At 39.7% G+C, this 22,122-nt stretch overlaps 1 protein-coding gene across 3 annotated transcripts; it reads right to left on the bottom strand.

Moving 5' to 3' along the window:
* Positions 1-5,008: 5,008 nt before the first annotated feature.
* Positions 5,009-21,058, bottom strand: SCG2 (secretogranin II). 3 transcript variants are annotated; one of them, XM_070618401.1, is made up of 3 exons: positions 19,354-21,058; positions 10,239-10,415; positions 5,009-7,286 (listed from the first exon to the last, which is right to left on the bottom strand). In XM_070618401.1, the coding sequence occupies exon 3, from the start codon at positions 7,270-7,272 to the stop codon at positions 5,428-5,430; it is 1,845 nt and encodes a 614-aa protein (XP_070474502.1). In that variant the 5' UTR covers positions 7,273-7,286; positions 10,239-10,415; positions 19,354-21,058; the 3' UTR covers positions 5,009-5,427. The 3 variants fall into 3 exon arrangements, with proteins under 3 accessions (XP_070474502.1, XP_008539913.1, XP_070474503.1); XM_008541691.2 differs by lacking the exon at positions 19,354-21,058 and having other exon boundaries at positions 10,239-10,651; XM_070618402.1 differs by lacking the exons at positions 10,239-10,415; positions 19,354-21,058 and adding an exon at positions 7,980-8,247.
* Between the last annotated feature and the right edge of the window lie 1,064 nt (positions 21,059-22,122).

Consider the following 22,122-nt stretch of genomic DNA (forward strand, 5'->3'; position numbering starts at 1 on the left):
AATAGCACTTCTGAAAGAGGAAACAGCCAATACAAAAGTCTTGAGGTGGCAGTATGCTTGGTGTATTCAAGGACCAGTGAGGAAGCCAGTGTGGGTAGAAAGGAGGGAGTAATGGGGAGAGTGATGCTTTCAGAGTCAGATTATGTAGGCCACTGTAGATCAGAGCAATAACTTTGGTTCTTACTCTTCAGTATCATCTGATGAGGATTATAACTGGATCACATTGGTTGCTGTGTTTAAATTACAGTGAAAGGACAGCAGAAGCAGAGAAAACCAAACGAAGGATATTCCAATAACCCAGGTGACAGATTATCCTGGTTTGTAGCACATTGGTTATAGCGGAGGTGGTAGGGAGATGGAATGTGGATCCATTTTGAGGTTGAGACAACAGGATCTGATGCCAGTTCATGCATGGATTATAAAAGAAAGAGTGGAGTCAGGGACAAATCCATGGATTTTGGTCTGAAGAAGTGAGATGAAAAAGTCTATGAGAGAAGCTGGAATTTTGCCAAGGAGTAGGAAACCAGGAGTTCTTTTGTGGTCATGTTACATTTGAGATACCTAGTGGATATCCAAGTGGGGACGTCATCTAGACAATTGAATTAATGAGTTTGGAGTTCAGGGAATCATTATGGGCTAGACAGACAGGTTTGGAAGTTGTTGGCCAATAGAAGGTGGTAAAGCCATGAGGCTTACATGAGATCATCTAAGGAATGAGTATAGACAGAAAAGAGAAAGATTCCAAGGTCTGAGCTCTGGTCTCCAAGGTTCAGAGGTTGGGGAGATAAAAAGGACAGCACAGGATACCAAAAAAGAGTAGCCAGTGAGGTAGAGGGAGAGCCAGGCATGTGCAGTGGCCTGGATACCAAGGGAAGAAAGTATTTAAAGTTAAAAAAAAAAAAAAAAAAACAAACTGATTACACTGTCAAATGCTGCTAAGTCTGATAAGATAAGGACTTAGAACTGATCATCAGATTTGGCAAAATGGAGGTCATTGCTGATCTCGACAAGAGCCATTTCCATGGAGAAATAAGGGCAAAAGCCTGAACATAAAGGGTTTGAGACTGTGAGGGGAAAACTGGGATAAGTACACACACCTTTTTAAAGATTTTTTTCTGTAAAAAGAAGAAGAGACATGGGGAACAGCTGTAAGGGAAAGTGGGGTCAGGAGAGGGTTTTGTTTGCTTGTTTATATGTTTTGTTGGTTTTGCAGATAAAAGAAATTGCAACCTATCTGTATGCTGACAGGAATACTCCAGTGGAGAGGGGAAGTTGATGCACAAAGAAGAGGAGAAGTCCTGAAGCAAGTTTCTAGAGGAAGCAAGAGGGGAGGATTGAGTGCACACGTGGAGGGTTCATAAAGACGGAAGCACAGATGAGTTACCCGTAAGAACAGGAAAGCAGAGAATGCATCGTCACAGATGCAGGTGGGTAGGTAAAAGTGGACATGGGAGTCTGCAGACCTTCTCCTCAGGCTGCTTCATTTTTTTTCAGTGAAATAAGAAGCAAGATAATCATGTGAGAGAGTGGATTGTGGAGGCAGGTTTGGATATTTGTGGACAGAGGGGAAAGTATGATATTACTGTCTAAGGAGAGAGAAACTGAATGGATTAGAGGCATGCGAAGATTTCAGGCCAGCATTACGTGACACTTGAGGTCAGTGAGCATGAATTTAAAGTAAAATTAATCAGTGCGATTATGTGTCTTTCTCCTGCTATATTCAGTTGTAGGAGAGAAGGTAAGAGTGGGTGGGAAACTGGACTTCACTAGAATTTTTGTCAAGCAAAGAAATTACAGTGAAACATAAGAGACTGAAGGGAGTTAAGAACGTTTACACAAGAGTGATTTTAATGATGAACCAGGAAATATAAGCTTGACAAAGTGGGTGGTGAAGAATAAAGAAGATGAGAGAGAGTGGAAAGATGGTAGGATCCACGGATTAGAGTTTTTGGGTGGGTGCAGGGGATTATTGAATTCAAGGTGCTAGAGGAAGTACACTGGGAATATGGAAGGTGGCTGTTAGAGTGAAATGTTCAGAATTTAGGTTTAGGGCAAGTTTCTGTTAATAGTAAGGAAAAGAGTAAGCGCTTGACCATGCAAGTGAATAGCTGACGGAGGCTGGAGCCTGGAAAGTATTGGAAAGATCGTCTTCATGGGTGTTGAAATCAACGAGTATTGACAGGAGTAGCACTAGAAAGAGTGACAGTGAGCAGGAGCTGCTATCTTTAATGAGAGAGGGGAAGGGACCTGGGGCAGAAGATGACTGCATCAGTGAAGAGTAATGGGTTGGTAGTAGATGATGGCATGAGACTTAAAGTTGGATGTTTTATGGAGGAGAGAAGAAAAAATGTACTCTAAGCAGCAAAAAGGAGCAAGGAAGAGAGTTCCAGGGGAAGCAGCAACCTCAGAGGAGAGGTGGATTTTCCCGGGAGAAAGAAGGTAAAGAGAATATTCACGGAAGAGGCTGAGGATGCAGGGGATTTTGCTGATGACTGACCTTGAGTACCAAAGGTCATAATTAAAAAGGGTATAGAATACGAGAAGGAGTGGGAATTGGGGTCCGACAAAGTGATGTATGAAGTTTAGGAGGGGTTGAGTGTGGGAATCAGGGATGACTTAGAAGTCTTGTTATAAAGGTCACCATTAGTTTAGTCTTAATTGTCCCCCAAGGTGGGCAGGGTGGAGAGGCTGAGTGTTGAGGAGAGGAAAGGGTTGGTCGGTGTGGGTCTTGCCAAGAGCACACAGAGTGCTAGGCTCCTATCTGACTCCTTCTGATGAAGTCATTGACTCTACAAAGGGTGCTGTCTTAGTGCACAGGCAGTTTCTTTCTCCTTCCAGTGATTGTCTGCAGAGAGCATCTGCTGGGGCTCAAGCTACACCCTGACTTCTGCTGGAGGAGATTTCTGGGAAGGGAAAGGGGCAGTGTTGTCCTAATCCCAACTAATTTGTCATCCATGTCCTTGAATGGTACTAAGAGTTGTATTTCTTATGCTAGTGAGCAATGTACTAAAGCACTTATGAAAGCAAAAATCTTTGGATCAGAAATAAATAAGTGTGATGACTCAATAGCTGGGGATATGGTATACTGCAAAAAAGGTAAAGATGCTTGCTGACTCGTGTCTGAGAGAAGTCAGGCAGAGAATATATATGCCAAATTAAAACATCTCCCCAACTGCCAATCCTGATGCCTGAAATGTCATCATTAGAGAACCATGGAATTTCAATTCTGAGACTTTGAGTAAAAAGAAGCACAGTGTAGCAGAATGAGTTTAGGGTTTGGCATCCCACCGATCTATGTGTAAATCCCGGCCTGGAGCCTTGTCAGCTGCGTCATGTCAGTCAACTTGCTCTCATTTCCTAACCTCAGTAGAATGTTCACACACCACACTGAGGGCAGATTTCTGTTGGGTGGAGACTCATGTGCCAAGTCCTCATTTCTGCAGAGGGCCAGCATGAAGTTAGTCACACAGCTGATTTCAGATTCTAGGAGGAACTTACTGCATGAAACAGAAAATTGAAGAGAAATTACAGTAGGCAGAAAAGTGTATGTGGACATCTGCAAGGCATGACATGTAAATTTGTACCTAGACTTTAAGCTGCACAAATACACTGCATCTCTCCATAATCTTCAATTCATAGGACTGCCCTGTGAGGTAGCAACTCTCTATCATGAAAGCATTTGAGCAAGGACCACTTATTAGAAATACTGTACAGATAATTTATGTCTAAGGTCTCTTCCCCTTACAGATTCTAAAGTTCCACGACATTGTGTGATAATTGAACAGAAAAGAGTCTGCGTGAAATTATAACATAGGAAAACCTACATCCAGTGTTTTCCCCAAGGTATTCAGGCCCTCTCATTGCCTTTTGACCATTCAAAGATTGCCTTCCCTCCCCACCCTTGACACACATACACACACGCATGCAGGTGCCCTCCCTTAGAAGTGCCCAATACTGAGACTGCATAAGCCTCTCACCATCCTACCTCCAACGTCCCATCTCTCAGCTAAAAGCACACTTCCCAGAAAGGCAGTGTAGTGAAGTGGTTAAGAACAGGCATTGACAACTCTTAACACTGGGGGACTTTGGGAAAGTCATTTAGCCTTTCTGAGTTTTGCTTTTTAGGATGTAAAGGGAGATAATAAGAGACCCTTGACAGTGATATAGCACAGACTAAAAGAGGTACCGTGAGTAAAGTGTTTAGTATAGTGCCTACTGCACAATCACATTCAATAAAAAATAACTCCTTTATTTCCTTGCTCTTTTACGACCATTGTTGTTTTGTTGCTGTATCTATTTTCTTGCTGCTTTTGTTGTTGATTCCCTGTTGATGCGTTAGGATGCTGATATCATGCCCACCCCCCAGAAAGGGAGGCACATGGTAACAATTATGCACTATTTAGCCCACTTGAGATTCTCTCTAGCATAAGAGCACGAAAGAGGGCAGAGGGTGTATTCCCACTGTGCCGCCACCCATTCACTTACTTGACAACCAGTTTGGGGGTCCTTTGCCCCTCTCAAATCATAAAAAAGAGGTGGCAGTCTTTCTTCTGGAAAGCAGGGTGACCTGAGAATAGGTAGGCTGCTTCCAAGTCTGCAGTCATTTCTGATTGCCCTGTACATAGCTCTTTTTTTTTCAATGCTAGTTATGAATATGTAAGACTTAAATGCTTTTATTTATATAAATCAAGGGTAAAAGGTAAAAATATGATACCAAAAGGCTTATTTTATAAATCACATATGAGGAAAACCATAGGCAAGTATTAAGTTAGGGGGCTGTTAGAGGATGTTGCATTCTACAAGCGTATAGTATGATCAGATATTTAAAATTCGTTATTTCTTACCTGGATTGGCTGTGGAAGGTAATGATTTTCCCTTTTGGCTCCTTACTGTTTGCTCCATAGTCACTGTCTCTGGTTTTCCAGAATAAATAATCCACAGTTGTCCAGAAATAACATTTATTAATCAACAATTACACACACAATAGAAAAGGCCTTATAAATACAACTATATTTATAATGCTTTATTTTTTTTTGCTCCAGTACTCCACAAAACACTACAGACAGTAACAAAATAATTCAATAAATATTAAAAACTTTCAAGAAAATTATAGGACACTCTTTATCATATGTGAGCATCAACAATGCCACAGCCAGTAGATACACTATTAAACACGATCATAGATATCTTTCTTGAGTGAGAGATATGATTAATTTTTATCCAGAAGTCATAACATTTACACACATCCACACACAAGAGAACAGCTCAGAGCAAGTGAAGGAGACACGCCAGTGAAATGGAGTCATCTGCCTGTACATCATTTAAAGATATTACAGTGTTAACAGGATAGAAGTCAACACACTAAAGAGAAATGTTGGGTTCGCTTGGGGAGGGAGGAGGGAAGGCAGGGCAATTAATGAAAGCCGCTTACATATTTTCCATTGCTCTCTTAGCAATATGCTCTCTTCCTTTTTCTGCCTTTTCTTGGTTGAGATATTCCAGCACTTTCATTAACAGATCTTCATCCAAGTACTGTCTGTTGGACGTATCATCATTCTTTGGGGGCCCCACAGAGAGCCTTTTGCTTACTGAGGCCAGTTTGTCAGTCTCCTGAGAGCTGCCTTGATTCAAATGTTCTTTGATGGCCTGCTCGATTTGGTCCTCTTCCTGTAGGTCATCTTCAGATGAAACTTGACTTGGAACTCGCTTCACTTGGTTGGAATTCATGATCTCAGGATATTTAACTAGCATCCTGGCCAAGTACTCTCCTAATTCTTGATCCTTGTCACTCAGGTTTTCATATGCCATTTGTCTGCTTTCAACATCTGGCATCCAGGCACCTTTGGGAAGCTGGTTTGCTCTAGATCTCTCAGGACCATAAGGGAGTCTTGGCAGACCCTTCTCTCGATTATACTGACTGGGAAAATATGGAGGCTTTTGATTTGCTGCACCCTCCATCCCTAAAAGATTTAAAATGTCCTCAACAGTGAGCCCATCCGGTAGGGCCTCTGTCACAGCACGACCAGGTATTTTGGAGTAGCCATTCTTGGAGGGCATTTTATTTTGGAACAGATCTGGATGGTCTAAGTCAACCTCTGAGGTGTCACCTAGGTCAACAGGAAGTTCAAGTTCCTGCTCTGGTTCCACTGATCCATTTGGCTTCTCTCCAGTTTTGAGCATGTCAATTAAGTCTTCAGGGGGTATCTGTAAATTCCTTGAGATTTCAATCAACTGATAAATAGACTGAGAATCAAGTGGTTTCTCCAAAAGCCTGGTTGCTCTTTCCCCATTTCTCCCACTTCCTGCAGCATTCACTAACCTTTTCAGATAGGCGATTACTTTGGAGACATCATCTGAGAGTTGGTCTTTACCCTCTTTCCGGAGATTTTCATCCTGGAGGCCCAGCTGCCCCGAACGCTTCATTTCATCATTGACTTGTTCACTTTTCTCTGCATTCTCTTTGCTGTCTCTTACCTCTTCCTGGGTTTGACTCTCTATTTTTTCCTCTACTGGATTCCAATCTTCTCCCCCAACCACATCTTCATAGGCAATATTATTGGCCTTGTAGACATCATCTTCATCATCTGTGTAAAGTTTTTGTTCCTCATCAACCCTCTCACGCTTTTGGTTGTTTGGTCCTGTCAGCTTCCCCAGCTCTTGGAAGACAGATTCCAAAGTAGCCAGACTTTGAGGAGTATATTGTTCCTCCACTATTTCATTTGTGCGTTTAAAGGGATTGTCCCTGGAATTCTCTTCATACATAGGAGGGAAGCGCATGTGTTTGAGCTTTCTCTCCGGCCACTGTTGAGTCTCATAATCATCAGACATGTCCATTGGAAAATTCTTTTCTGAATTCAAGGCATAGGGCTTGTTTTCTTTTGGTGCAGACTGAGGCTCATTTTCAGCCTGTCTCAAAGCTTCAAGTATTATCCTCATCCATTCATCTTCACTCAGGGAATCCCTTGAACTTTCCGGCAAATGACTTTCATCACCATTTTCTTTTTGCTGAAGGGGAACAGAGACACCTTGGTAGGGATTGTAGTCTGGGCTGCTTTCTTCTTTGTGAGCTTGTTGTCGGAGCTTTTCTATGTACTCCAAAGCCCTGATCATTTCAGGACTGGGATACCTTTGGACATTTTCCAACCTGAGGTCTGGTTCCTTTTGAAGCAGCTGGTTTCGCTGAAATGAAGCTGCTTCGGCCCCAGAGATGAGGAAAATTAAAGGGATGAGAGACAGGGCTGCTCCAAGCTGGTGAGTCTTAGCTTCTGTCATGTTTGAAAGATTTCCTTAAAGCATAGAAAGCATGAGTTAACACAAATGAAACAGACCAGAAGACACTATAGCAAAAGACGTAATTGACCATTAGGGGGGATAAAAACATAGCAGAGATTATTTCACATTAAATTTAGGATGACTCTTTAAAATCCATAAATATTTCCTACATGATTCTCACAAGCTAACCACAGGAATCTAGCAAAATTGTTATCTATTTGCATCAAATTTGCATGGCATTCACTTGGTTAAAATAACAAAAACACTGATATGAGGTTACTTAAATTCTATTGTTTAATTTACAAAACATGTAGTTTGTTTTTTAGTATGCATTGTTTTTGTTTAATAAAGACTTTCTAAGATGAGTTTCAGTTATCTTGTATAGCATTTCTATTGAAATCACTGGTAAAAAAAATTAGTTGGCTTAATTTAAAACAGGCATGCTTACACACACACGCACACACACACTACATTATTTCCTTAAGTTTCTATCAAAAAGCATGTAGTTTAGTTCCTGAATTGTCCATCTAATTTTGTTGTAGAAACACAGCAGCAGTGACATTATTATATAGAATGAAGTGATACAGCATATTAATATCAATTATACTGAATTACCTCTGGATGAGTCTCATTCACATATGTTTTTCAGAAACAACTTGTTCTCACTCTGACACCAAACCCAACTATCAATTTTGGAAGCTCTATACCTTAATAACCTCCAGAATGTGGGTCTTCTCAGATCTCAGCTGGTAGGCTACCCCAATGAAGTTCTTTTCTTCATAAACATACTAAAATTATAAATTAAACTGTCTTAAAATATCTGTGCTCCATATTTCTTCTAATAATTTCATTGTGACTGTCTTGCAAAATGCAATCGTGGTTATGCTTTTCATCAGCCCTCAAGAGTGTATAGTAAATAATAACAGATGCTACAGAGAGAGCATAAGTTTTCTTAACCAGTCTATTTCTGAACTTGTGAGTGTTCAGATTCAGCTTGACTTATGTCTATATCTATTTTGGTGTGGACCTGTAAATCTTAAATGACTCATACTGTTAGAAAATCTTAAAATAACAACTATGCAACTCCCAATTTAGATAAACACAGACGATGTGTTAAATTCTTCCTACTTAAAAATCTTCATTCATTTTTTTTTCCAATGCCTTATAATCTCACATATGAATTAGCAAGGGGATTCATTTTTACATGTTTTACATTGGACATTGCTAACATTGAAAAACTATCTTAATACTTAAAATTTTTGTTGCAAATAAAATAAATGTAAAGGAAGCTCACAAGTTTGTTCATGATATCCTACCTGGATCATGGTTTTGTGATATATAAGCTAAGTTCTGTAGGTACAATTTTCTGTTAGCTTAGATATTGACTATAGAAAATACCATTGTTCACTGAATCATATTGGTATTTAAGTAATGTTTTCAGTTTTCAGAGCTCAGAAATGATTGCAGTTACAGAAATTTCTTTAACACAGGTGCATATATTTATTAAAATGATTCACACTCACCAGACTACTTAATTTACTGAAAGAAAAACCTCCAAAGGCATGTCAGAGAAAACTTCTAAAATACTTACTATGAATCAATGTTTACTATAAGAAATTTTATTCATAAATTCTTAGGTTTAAATAAAATTACATTATACATTCTTCTTTATATTATTTCAGGATTAATTTAGCTTTGGTAATCTATTTTCAACATTGGCATTTGAAATAGTAATTTTAAGAACCTTAGTAAGTTTATTTTCTTTGAAACCATTATCCCAAAGTATTCTTAACATATGAGTTATATGCTTGTGTTTGAAATCATTATCTTGTAGGTGGGCTTTTCTGTGAAGTTGGAGTATAATATTCAATGCAGTTATTTAAACTAAACCTAACAAGTGCTACCTTTTGGTCATTTATAAGGTTCAATCTGGATGATATAACTATTGTTTTTGAATGAGATTCAAAGGATTTCTTTTCCAGGTAGCAGCTCTTCTAAGTAGTGAAGCTGGTTTCAACAGCTCTAATATCCTATATAGGATTTGAACTAAAGCCTCATAAATTAAAATATCTTTTCTGTTGAAATTATACTGGAGCATTGACAAACTCGGGTGGATATATCAAATTTGAGCAATTCAACTAGTTAGGACACAGAAAAAAGAAACACTTGTCCCATTCAAAATCTTCAGCAAGATATTGTACAACCTCTTTCAATCAAAATGCAATAATAATAATAATATCTTCTAGAGTTATGAGTTTCTTTATGTATTCATAATTATCATCTCTCTGTAATTCATGGTCATATCCAACCTATATAACCCAAGATAACATTTCACCCTGAATAAAGGAAGACGTCTGTGTTCAGGATCATTCTAATCTCAGTTCCATGAGACTAAAATTAAGAAATAATAATGAAAGCCCTTGCAGAGTATACTAATTCAGAAAATAATTTTATATAGTTAATTTTGAGCTCTTGCAAGGTAAATGTCAAAGGAAAAAAACTATTTACAAAATTGGTTGCCCCTATGACTAATGTGTCTAACAGCCTTTGAATCATTAGAAACCTACTGTTAAGAATATTAGGCATATTAATTATATCCCAGGCTTTGTATCTAGTTCTTAGGGGGAGAAACAATAAATTAGGGAAAGAAACAAAATATCAGGCTTGATTAACTTTACATTAACATATGTATTAACAGTAAAATCCTTAACTTTTTCACGCTTCTTACATATTATTATATAAATAACATTATCGTTAATAAATATCCAATAGCAAGAGGTATAAATCATAGATTCAATCTCATGTCTATATATAGCGTCCTTACATGGCTGAGGAGCAGCAGGTTGCTATTCAGTTATTCTATAGAGATGAGCTTACCAAATGGTCTTTTTCTTCTCAACTAGGAATTAAGGGAAGAACGCACGATTTAGAACTTTCCAGTAAATCGAAGGGAAAAACAGTCTTACCTCTTTTTTTATATCTCAGAGAAGATCCACCGCATGTTCCTCTCCGTCCACCGGCTGAGCTGCTGGGGCCGTTTCAGCACCCGGACAGCTCCTCGGCTTATAGGGAGCCGCCGCGCCTGACTCCGCACTGCCACACTGACGTCACCGGGCTCGGTCACAAACCCGAGCACAAGCGAGCTTTTCAAAGAACCCGAGAGAAATAATCACTTTATATATTTAAAAAAAAAAAAAAAAATGCTGCATGCTTACGCCACCTATCTTTTTGTGGCAAAAATTGCAGTTTTTTCTTTTATCAAAATCTTTGAGGCTTGAAATACAATGCTCTGAACAATTTCCTTCAGAAAGGAAGAAATCTGTCAGACAGACATGGCTAATTGCAATATAATCTCATCTATGTTCTAACATCTTGTGATAAGGCTCTCTTGTTGCTGTTGCTGTTGTCGTCGTCACTATAAGAAAGTTTTACAGACAAGGATTTTTTTCTTCATTGCCACAAAGAAATTACATTACCTTTCCCTGGTATTCTCCAAGAGAAATGAAAGACACATTATGAATATGAAAAGTCATATTTCATATCATGACTACAAGCAGCATTGTTTTTAAACTCCTATTTATTTGAATAAAAAGGACAGTTTCCTCTTTTTTATATAAGACCAAATTTGAACATTCTAATGACCTGGAATTTTGCTTTAGAACTTCAATATAATTTTGAAGTGGATATTCTTAAGATTTCGTGTCTAGTATTTGATAATTCTTTATGAATGTATTGGTATCTTTTACAATATTTATCTCAAAAAGGGAAGCTTAAAAGTTGAGTGTTAATGAAAATATTTCAATTAAGAGAAAAACAAATTATTTCAATGTTAGAGAAAAATGTGACACATACGTAATTGGAATCCATTTTCAACTGAGAGGAAGTTGTACTATAAATATTTTCCTTCTCCTGTTGAATCAGATGAATTGAATACCTTCCATAAACACGACCAATCCAGGGAAGAATACAGCAGTTAACTCTCAATCTCTCAGATTGGTAACTCAAGACCATTGCTGTGTTTTGCCAGGTAACTTGATCATACATTTTAACAGTTTATATAAGTCTAAATTTTAACTTTACTTTATTAAAATTATAAGTTTCCTAAAACTGTATATTTTGAAATATACTTTAAGTATGCAAAAGAATCTTGCTATATAAGAGATCCCTTTATATCTCTATGAAATGAATAATCGGCCACTGATTTACCCATTCAGTGAGTTGTAAGGCCTACTAAGTGCCAGATACAAAGATGAATGAAATATATTATATATATTGCTTTTGAAGTTCCTTTAGTCTAGTGGGGATGACAGACAGACAGATTATTCAGATATAAATTGGAAAGCACTAAAAAAGAGGTTACTCAGCAGTGTTTGGGGAACATTGTGGAGATCCACTTGGTTCAATCTAAAAATTCAGAGGGGAAAAAAGCCTCCTGAGAAAAGAAGTGTGATCTGAGATTTCTCATTATCAGTTTTATTAAAATGATTTCTAAATGTACTTGGTAAACCACAGTACTCTCAAACTCCTCGAGGAAATAGGAATGGCTTACTACCTTATGCAAAAAACCATCTTGGGAAAAGTGGCCCTTGATTCTCCCTCTTTGTTCTCCTTGTATTTGATTTTCCTAAATGACCAAGAGACCATCATCTGTGGACTGACATGGAACTCACACAGGCTCAGACCGGAGTGCTACGGCCAATTCATCCAATATATTTGTGTCTCATAATGGGTTTTTAGAACATGGTCAAGTGCTAAGTTGAAGAGACCTGAGTAATCTGAGCATATTTCTCAAGCACCATCTCAATGACACTAGCTCATTTGCTGATATCTTTGTTAGCTTTACACACATGGTAACATTTTCTTAAATCTTGACAAACACCTGGATAGCCTCTCTGAGTTTGACCTAATTTGCTTTCTATATGGCCAGTTCAACCAACCAGTATCAACAGAGCCTCAAAAAATTTCACAAGATTACTCTTTATTTGAGGAAGATTGGCCCTGAGCTAACATCCATTGCCAATCTTCTTTTTGCTTGAGGAAGCCTATCGCTGGGCTAACGTCTGTGGCAATCTTCCTCTATTTTGTATGTGGGACACTGCCATAGCATGGCTTGATGAGTGGTGTATATATCTGCTCCTGGGATCCGAACCTGCGCACCCCGGGCCACTAAAGGAGAGGATGCGAACGTAACCACTATGGCACCGGGTCAGCCCCTCACAAGATTATCCTTAAACAGTCAAGTTGGTTCAGCATAGGTCTCAACAACCCTCAAGGAAGTCACTCTTTACCAGGCTAGTTCACATATGTGGAACGGGACATTTTCGGCAAGGACTGAAGCTATAGTTCTTCTAAGGCCCTGAAATCAACCTCTTTCCTAAGAATGTCTTTAATCATCCCAAATCCATATAAAACCTCACCCAAAAACTCCAAATAGAAGTGCTGGGATGGACTGGCTCCACCAGCTAAAGGTATGGGTAGAGCAATGAGCCATACATGGGTGCCTGAATTCCTGCCTGCTATATGATACTGTGATAAATAACTATCATCTGTTGAGTTCCATCACGTTCCAAGCACCGTACTTGGAACTTCGGCAACCTAATTTAATCCTCATGACAACTAAAATGGATAGCTATTTTTATCTCCATTTTTCAGATGAAAAAACTGAAACTCAGAAATAATTGGCCACTGTTTCCTTGCTCATAATTGATAGAGGTAGGATTTGAACCTAGTTCTTTCCAAAGCTATTTCCATAATAAAGGCTATGATTTAGGCACTCTGCTAGGTGATAGGAATACAGAAATGAATATGGCATGGATCCAATCATTAAAGATCCAAGTCTAGAATGTAGTCACTTTGACAAAAATCCTCAGGGGTGTCTCAGTTGCTTTTCCTGGTCAATGCCCAGATGGCACAGGCCCAGACTCCTATCTGGGGCAGCAAAAATGGAAAACAAGTTGACATTAGATCACTTCCTTGATGTTACGAGGCATATTATAATGTCTTCCAAAAAAGAAAGTAATTATTGAATTTGGAAAATTCTATTCACCAGCAGCCTGTGTATTATAGATTTTTCAATAAGTTTTATTTAATATATCTCTAGAAGTCATTAATTTTTTGCCAGTAGTTATTTGTTCTAAAGGGAACTATTTTCTCTAACAGAAATCTATTTGGAGAAGAAGTTAAAATGCAATTTATAGACAGAAAGCAAACTGTTTGTTGATGTGAAATCTTTTAGAGCATGTATAATATATTAAAGATAAACTATAAATCTTTTTATCACTAAGCCTGAGATAAGATCATTTTAAATGTTCCTTACAAAATTTTAATTTTCTGTTAAGGCTATATAGCCAATTATCATTGCCTCCAAGAAACAAACCTCTCTATCTTGGACATTTTCAAAATAATTATGTACTGTGTATGATAATGGTTTTTACTAAATTAGCTTGCATCCTCACCATGGTGCTGTTAAGATCTAACTAATCGTTCACAATTTAAACCTAAGTAATTAGAATGCACTAATTTGTTTTTATGATAGGATTTTCTTAAATCTTGGTCATTTTATTCTTTGTTATTCATTTTCATATTTCATTTGGACCAGATTTTGACTTTTCTTTGATTTGTAAAGCAATCCTCTACCTTAATAATCCTTTGATTTGCAATGTATCTCTCTTCCTCTCCACTCCATTACACTTCCCATTTAGTTTCAATTTATACGAAAGCAATTAAGATCCAGAAGGCCAATATGTCTTCTTTCTCCTCTTTCTCCCATCTTCTTCCTCCCTGTCATTAATGCCCTCCCTCCCTCATCCTCGTCTCCTTTGGCAAACAAGGCTGTCATGGAGGAGTCCAGTCTGCAGCATGTATGACTGAGTTCTCCCAGCATTTCCAGGGGGCAGGGAGTTGCCTGCATTGCCTTCACCCGACCCCTCAAGGCCTTGGCTACTTCTCATTGCTCGTTTCTCCCCTGTCTTCCTCCCTTCCCTTTTTACCTTTCCTTCTTTATACTCCTTGTTTACTCTTTACCTCCCCAATGCCTTGCTTCGAAAATTTACTTAAACGCCTTTCTTTTAGTTATTGTACACTTTATTAATAAATGTTCCTATCATAAAAGGACTTTTTAAAAAACTCTCTATCAAGAATAAAATATTTTTCTACTTCCCTTGCAAAGGCAAAGCCTGCCAAACTGCTGCTCAGAGAACACATAAATCAGAAACTGGGTACATTTAATTTAATACCTTAACCATCTAGTTTCCCAGACAAAACCCACTAGTTCTAGGAGGCAGGAACTCTGCTTTCTACCACTGTACCCTCAAGCCTAGCCCAGTGCCTTGGACACAAGGGCTGGCCAAAAATACACTGTGCTGAAGTGAGTTAATGTTTTCTCATTCCTACTGTCAAAGCTTCACACACTCCATCTTGGATTTGTGTGTGTGTGTGTGTGCGTGCGTGTGTGTGTGTGTGTTTGTGTGTGTGAAGATTGGCCATGAGCTAACATCTGTTGCCAATCTTCCTCTTCTTGCTTGAGGAAGACTGTCACTGAGCTGACATCTGTGGCAATCTTCCTCTGTTTTGTATGGGGGACACTGCCACAGTATGGCTTGACCAGCAGTGTGTAGATCCCAGCCAGGGATGCGAAACTGCGAACCCTGGGCCACCAAAGTACAGCGCATAAACTTAACCACTACACCACCAGGCTGGCCCCTTTCTTGGGATTTTTTTACTCCATTCGAAGTGTCCTAATGCAAATGAACTGCCTTTATTCATCTGAGCTTCAGGCAATGCTAGCAAATTATGTTTAGGTTTTTTCTTAAGGAAAATTTTCTTTTACTATAAGGTCACTCTACTCTTTTCCTTATTTTGTAAGACATTTTCCCGATAATTGAGTTAAAATATGACATTTCTCATAAAGAAAAATGAGCCATTTATAATTCCAGTATTTCTCGTTTCTTTGTAATTTTTTTTGCTCTTATTATCAAGGAACCACATTACTGGTGGCCCTAGATGGACTAGGTGACATGTAAGGCCCCTTCTAATCCTTGGAGACTGTACCTCTTTTCTTTGTGAAATGGGAGACAGCTGTGAGATTATTTTTGCGCTTATCTACTAGGTACTAAAATATGCTGTTTCTCATAAACCCTCAATGAGAACCACTTAAACCAAATAAATTTAGGCTTTCTTCTCCATTGCTTTTGGATTCTGAAACCATCTGGTGCTTGGAGGAAAAGAAAGTACCATTCTCTTAATCTAATACATGCATGTTTGAGCATCTGTTTCTTCAATGGGTTTTGGGAGAAGGAAGTTTGTGCACTAGAAGTTAATTACTTTGCTTAAAACAACACTGAATGTCTCAATCTTTCAGATTCTCCAGGCATAATTGTTTTATGAATCAATGTTTTCAGTATTTACATGCAAATATTTTAATAAGGATATTTTCTGCTTGGAAACGACCCAGCTAGACACTCTTACCCCTCCTTTTAATCAGAAGCCCAGGGAGAGGTAGGAGGATCTTCAAGGTCAAAGTTTAGCATCTTCCCGATTAAGTTTTGCATTTTGTGTCCAGGACTCCCACTGACTCACCAGAAGACTTTCACAGTTCACTTAGCCTTTGTAGGGATTTTAGGGGGCTATTTTTATAAAATGAATATATCACTTCTGGAGGTAGGGCACTTGCATACATAACTGAGGTGGGGAGCCGAAAACGGCCTCCACAACCTAAAATCTTCTGCTCCAAATCCAACCACTATGTCTGTATTCTGTATCACAGAATTTCCTGGAATTTTTGATAGAAAGTGCAGAATTAGTATACCTGGCGAATCATCTAACTACTTTGACACTGAAGAAAGAAGGATATGCTACAGATGAGGTGATTGAAAGCTCGTGTGTTAGAGCAGTGATTCTCCAAGTGTGGTCCCAGATCAGCAGTATTGGATGGGCATCAGCAGGGAACATGTTAGCAATGCACATTCTCAGACCCCACCCTTATCTACTGAATCAGAAACTCTGGTGATGGGTCCTAGCAATGAGGGTCCTAACAACCCTTCCCAGTGATTCTAACAGACGCTAAGGTTTGATAACCACAGAGTTACAGCATAAGAAGGCAAGCTGTAGAGAAAGGCTACAGGGTGCATCCTGAGAATCCTCAAAGGCCAGAACAAAGACTCTAGAATAGAGGGTAAGAACCCCGACAATGGGGAAAGGAGTGCAAAAAATGAAGTCAAAAGCAACAGAGACATGATTGACTAATTTACAATTTTACTTTGACCAGCCCTTTTGGAGGTTCCTGAAAAATTCTGAAGTGCTCAGAGATCTAAGCCCCCACAAGCAAACATGAGCAGAATGAAACACATCTGTTCCACAGGTTCTTTATGAGTATTTGGAGAAGTTGCTGCAGCAGCTTCAAACATGGGGAAATGAAATAGCCCCAGCATTGCTGCCTCTATAGCTTAGAACTGGAGCAATGATGCCAGGGTCATTTCAATACATCACATCTGGTATAAACAAGAATGCTAAAAATTTGACTACTTAAAACAAGTCATGTCAATACTACAGTAAATTGATTCCAAATTTCCATCAAAAGATATAGTATTTCCATGCCTTTCTTAGATGGCATAACGAAACACTCATTTTTTTCTTTTCTTACATCTTTAAATTTTTCTATCAGAACTGCTCATTAGGCATAAAACCAAATTTAAATGAAAATATATTTGATCTTTTCCTACAGTTTTCCTAGAGACTTGCTCACTAGCCCATTATTTATTCCTGTTATAGAAATGCTATTGTTATTTACAAAGAATGTCTCTTTCTCAACTTACAAAGATTTCATTTTAAGTTGATTCTTGCATAAATATAGATGAGTTTACCTGAGTACAAACCAGCTCCCAGATTGTTATGATTGGAAAGGTACATAAAATGTCATCTACTCCCACCTAGTCCATTGCTTTCATCGACTCCATCACATTCCTGAGAATTCCTTCTAGAATATACTTAAATGCCTCCAGAGAAGAGCAACTCATAACCTTCCAATGCCACCTGTTCCATCTTTGGACAATTTTATTCTCAAATCTCAAGCTTTTTCCCTTGTATTGGTGAAGCCCTTGTGGGCTTCTCCATGGATCCTTGCTCTGAACTCCAGGGCTATGTGGAGCTAGTCTCGGTCCTCCTTCCTGTGACCAGAATCCCACCTCCCCACCCACTCTGCTTTTCCTAAGTGAAATCATTCTATTAAACTTTCTTCATGAGTCCTGGTTCTGAGTGCCCTCTCCAAAGCACAGTCTTTGGCTTAATTATTTAAGACTCTCAAACAGCATCTAACTCAGGGTGGACATCCTTCAACCCAGTCCCTCTGCCTAGAAAGTCTCCCCACACCCATACTGCCTGCTTTTCCCAGTCAACCTCCGACTTCAAAATAAAGTTCAGCCACCACTTTCTCAGGAGATCCTTCTCTGACTTCCCGGACACGGCAAATTCTAGAATATTTCCTCATGGACCACATATCTCTCCCGCTTAGTAGTCATTACAGTTGTAATGTAGCATTTATTTGTGAGATTCTTAGATTACTCTCTTCCCAGTTGACTGTAATCTCTTAGAGGACATGAGGTTAAGGATCTTGTTTTGTTTCTCGCACAATATACACAAAAGCCATTCAAACCAAGATTAAAAATAATAACATCTACAAATAAATACATCAAGACCTGAGCCGACCACATTCCCTCCCAGTCTCTTACCTCCTCAACGCCTCACATTATCAGTAATAATCTCTGACCCTCAGTTTCAACCATGGAATCATTACCTCCTCAGTTCATTCGTGCACTTTCTCCGTCTCCACTCCCTCACCCCTCTCCTTCCCGGACCATTGCTAATTCTTCCCAGTTGCACCTTTCTTCCGTATCCATTTTCACAGCCTCTTCACATCCCCTGATGTTTGATCTTTCTAAGGATCTCTTCCCAGCCTCTCCAGTGTTTATCACTAATCTCCTTCCATACACATCTTTTTCCTCCAGGAAGTTAGGTATGGCCACCTTAAGGGAAATCATTTCTATTTCTAAGTTGAGCCAGCACTCAGGACATACCGTTGACTCAATGACTGCCATGTTTGATTAAAAAATCAGTCAACTTATATTAATTGCCTACTAAGTACAAACTATGGAGCTCGATCCTTAAAAATATAGTAGCAAATTATCTTTCAACATTTTTCCATTATGTGTCTCCTCTGTTCAACTAATACTAACTGGATTAAACTTTTCACAGTTCAAGATCTTTTACTGATTTTTTCTCAATGCTCCTCCATACCTCTCCAGTCCCACCTCTCTGGATTTTCTGTTGCAATTGTATAAACCTCTCTACCAGAAGATATACTTAATCTCCTCAAGCCCATCTTCATCCACATCACTCTTCTTGCCCAGAAAATGGTCTACCCCTCTTCTCTACCATTTTGATTCTTTAAAAACATTTTAGTTGATTCATCTCCTCAGTGATACTTTCCTTCATTAATCCCCACCCCCAGCATGCAGTTAATCCATTTACGAGAGCACAGATTTTTTAACCTGAGGTCCATTGAATCCCATGAAATTGAATGCAAATGTTTATGTGTATATTATAGTGTGCTTTTTATCGGGCAGCTCCAGAGCTGTAAACAGATGCTCAAGTCAATACGTAACCTTAAAACTTTGTTGTAGCTGTTAGTACTGTTCACTAATATTTCTGATACTCCCCTCTTTGGGGCATACGATAGAATTACATTTCTTGGACTCATGATGAGGTGGCACCATGTGACAAGTTCTAGCCTATGACTTAAAATGAACATAACACAGAGTTCACTTTCCCTCATCATAGCAGCAAGCAAGGTTTAAGATGGCGGCCCGGCCCCTGAGTGACTGATGGCAATGTGCAAAGTTGCCTTGCAGACCTGTCATGGGCACCTAGTGTGAGCAAGAAATAAAGTGGTTTTAAGCTATTGGTTTTGGGGGATTGTTTGTCACCATATACAACCTAGTCTATCCTGACTGATATAAACATTGAAATCATCTGGTTTGGAGTATTACTATAACTTGAATCTCTATAGCCTTAGGGTCATGGTCTTACCTAGAGAAGAATGGAGAGACGAGCTGGCAATGAGGATCCTGTCCTGCTCCCCTGGAGGCTTGTGTTCTCAAAGGCGTCAGTCAGATGCATCCATGTTTCCCAAAGTATGGAAAGCACATCCACAGCACCAGTGGAAGTGATTTTATGCCAGATGTAGACATAGCATTAAGTAACATTAAATTGCAGTCTGAAATTTATTCCTTGCTTGATTCTCTTGCTTATATAAGGAAAAAACTTCAGTTGGGAGCTAGCAAATCTTTAACACTTTTCTAACACTTGAAAATCTTCCCTTTTTGGCCTTAGGCTCAGAGTTTTCAGCAGGTTGGAGGATCTAACCAGCAATTAATCAACATCTTTATATTTTTATTGAATATACGGTTTGGGTTGCTTCCTCGTTATGTTTTCAAGTTGAGGTAGTAATAAAAACCTTATATTCAAGCTTAACAAAAGACTCAATATAGAAAATATATTAAGGAAATAATAGTACCGATAATGCTTACAGATAACAAAAATAATTCTCCAAATGACTAATTTGGGGGAAATTTTGGGTTACACGGTACTTCAACCTTGAGTGAGGCTTAATCTTCATTTTTGGTCCAGAACTCTTGGTGGCACAGCCGCAGTCCCCGCCTCTTCTTCCCATCTCCAAGAATGCTATATTCAATAACCAAAAATTGTTTTAAATGTTTTTAGTTCCATAGTAAAACTTGCCTTAGAACAAATTCAATAGGCAGCAGCTATCTATGGGAAAAGGTAGAATACTGGGCTTCTGTCTAGCTGTGTGGCCTCAGGCAAATTACTCAACCTCTCTGGGCCTGGGTTTCTTCATTAGCCAAATGGGGGTAATATAAAACCTAGGCTGAGGGCCTCAGAGAATTGCTGCAAGGATCCAATTATATAATAGTTGCAGAAATGTTCTGGAAAGTTTCAGGCATTCTGCAGATGTCCTGCCTGATTATCATTCACCTCCCAATCCCCGGGAATTCACTGAAACCGGGCTTAAGATTCCTGAATTTTAAAACAGTAACCAAGCTAAAAAAATAATTTCCTTTACGCCAATGTGATTAGAATTGATTTCTGGACTCCGCTGCAAGGCAAGGCATTTGCAACCTCCGCTCAATTAGAAGGAAGAAGAGATGAAACGCAAGTGTTTGCGTAACTCCTGGAAGCAAGTTCCGCTCTCCAGCCGGTGGAGGTGGAGTTTCTTCCGGGAGGCTGCTTCTGGCTCAGGCTGCCTCGACTTCAGCCCCGGCGTGGCGTCAGATGGAAGAATTTAAAGTCAAAACACACGCGGCTCTAGGGAGTGAGATGTGAGTCATGGTCCGCTGGGGCTGCGAAGCTCGGGGGAAGCGCAGCAGATATGAATGAAAGAGAATAGCCCCTCATTTCAGGCCCGCGCCGCCGCCTGCTCAGCCCAAGGCCAGGTTCACGGTTTAACCATCAGGATCTCCGCACAGCGCTGCACTGAGGGACACAGTGGAAGCAATTTGCACATTACGCATTCATAGAGGCACAGCCATTCATTACGTTCATCCCCTGGCTCTGTCTAATGAGCCTCGGGAACAAGGCTGAAATGTCACGACGCTTTGGCGTCTCTTCCTGATGGGAGAAGTACGTGATGCTGAGGATGCCGACAACGCAGCAGCCGAGTTTCAGAGGAACCAGGGATGGAGCCTCAAAACCCTGAAACGACAGCCATCCCAGAAGCTCCCAGCCTTCTTGGCTGCTTGAGCTAATTAGTGTTCTGAGCGAATGAGATGCTTCAGAGTCCCTTTTGGGTATTTATTTCCTGACCTCAACTCTGACATCTCTAAATTGCCTGTGTCTCTCACTAGCATCCACCAGCTAAAGTAGGATTTAGGGTCTTTTAACAATAGCAATCAAAAGCCAGGGAGATAAAATCCTGTTTTTCTCCTACAACAGTGAATTCCTTCCTTCTGAACTATGCTTCATTTCTCTTCACCTTAACTAAAAGTCAAGAATCATCCATCTATCAAGAGGAGAGAGAGACAGTTAACGGGCCAGTTCTGGAGCCAGACTGCCTGGGTTTGAACCCTGTCTCTGCCACTTCCTAGCTGTGGAGGTTATTCTCTTTGTGCCTCCGCTCCCTCTTCCACGAAACAGAAATCCTAAGAGAAGGGAAGGTACCTCATAGGGTGTTGTGTGAATTCAACCAGAACAACGAGCATTCAATGCATATAGTTTGGGACTATTATTATTAACAAACGTTTATTGGAGATTTTCTTTGTGCCAAGCATTGCATTAGGCACCAAAGGTACAAAGTGACTAAGATTCAGGGGCTGCCTACACGGAGTCTAGTGGGGAAAATGCCTTTTAGGGAAAACAACTGTTCACATCTAAATGCAATGGGCTGGAGTAAATGTTTACACAAGGAGCAGCGGAGGGAGAGAGATGTGATTAATTCTGTGTGGGAGGGCTGCAGAAGATTTCAGAGAGCAGGGAACCTGAACTTGGCTGTCTAAGATGGATGGAAGCCGCCGAGAGAGGAATAGAAGCATTCGCTTCATCTCAACCTCGAAGGCAGTCTGCATCTTTACACAGAGCTTTCTTCAATGGTCTGAAGAGCAGGCTGGCCCCACACCCTGCCCGTGACCCACAGGACATGTGGCTGTTCTGGAGCCTCGTCTCTGGGTCCAGAGCCTCTCTCCCCACACCTGCGCTCCTCCATAAGACACTGCACGTTCCAGGGATTAGCTATGTCTCCTGAACCCAAAGATACTAAACCCAGTAAAAGAGTGGGTCTATTTT

Source organism: Equus przewalskii, chromosome 5 (assembly GCF_037783145.1).
Source record: "Equus przewalskii isolate Varuska chromosome 5, EquPr2, whole genome shotgun sequence".
NCBI lineage: Eukaryota > Metazoa > Chordata > Mammalia > Perissodactyla > Equidae > Equus > Equus przewalskii.

Excerpts from the sequence above, each read along its gene's own strand:
- SCG2 (XM_070618401.1), bottom strand. The coding sequence starts at position 7,272 with ATGACAGAAGCTAAGACTCACCAGCTTGGAGCAGCCCTGTCTCTCATC.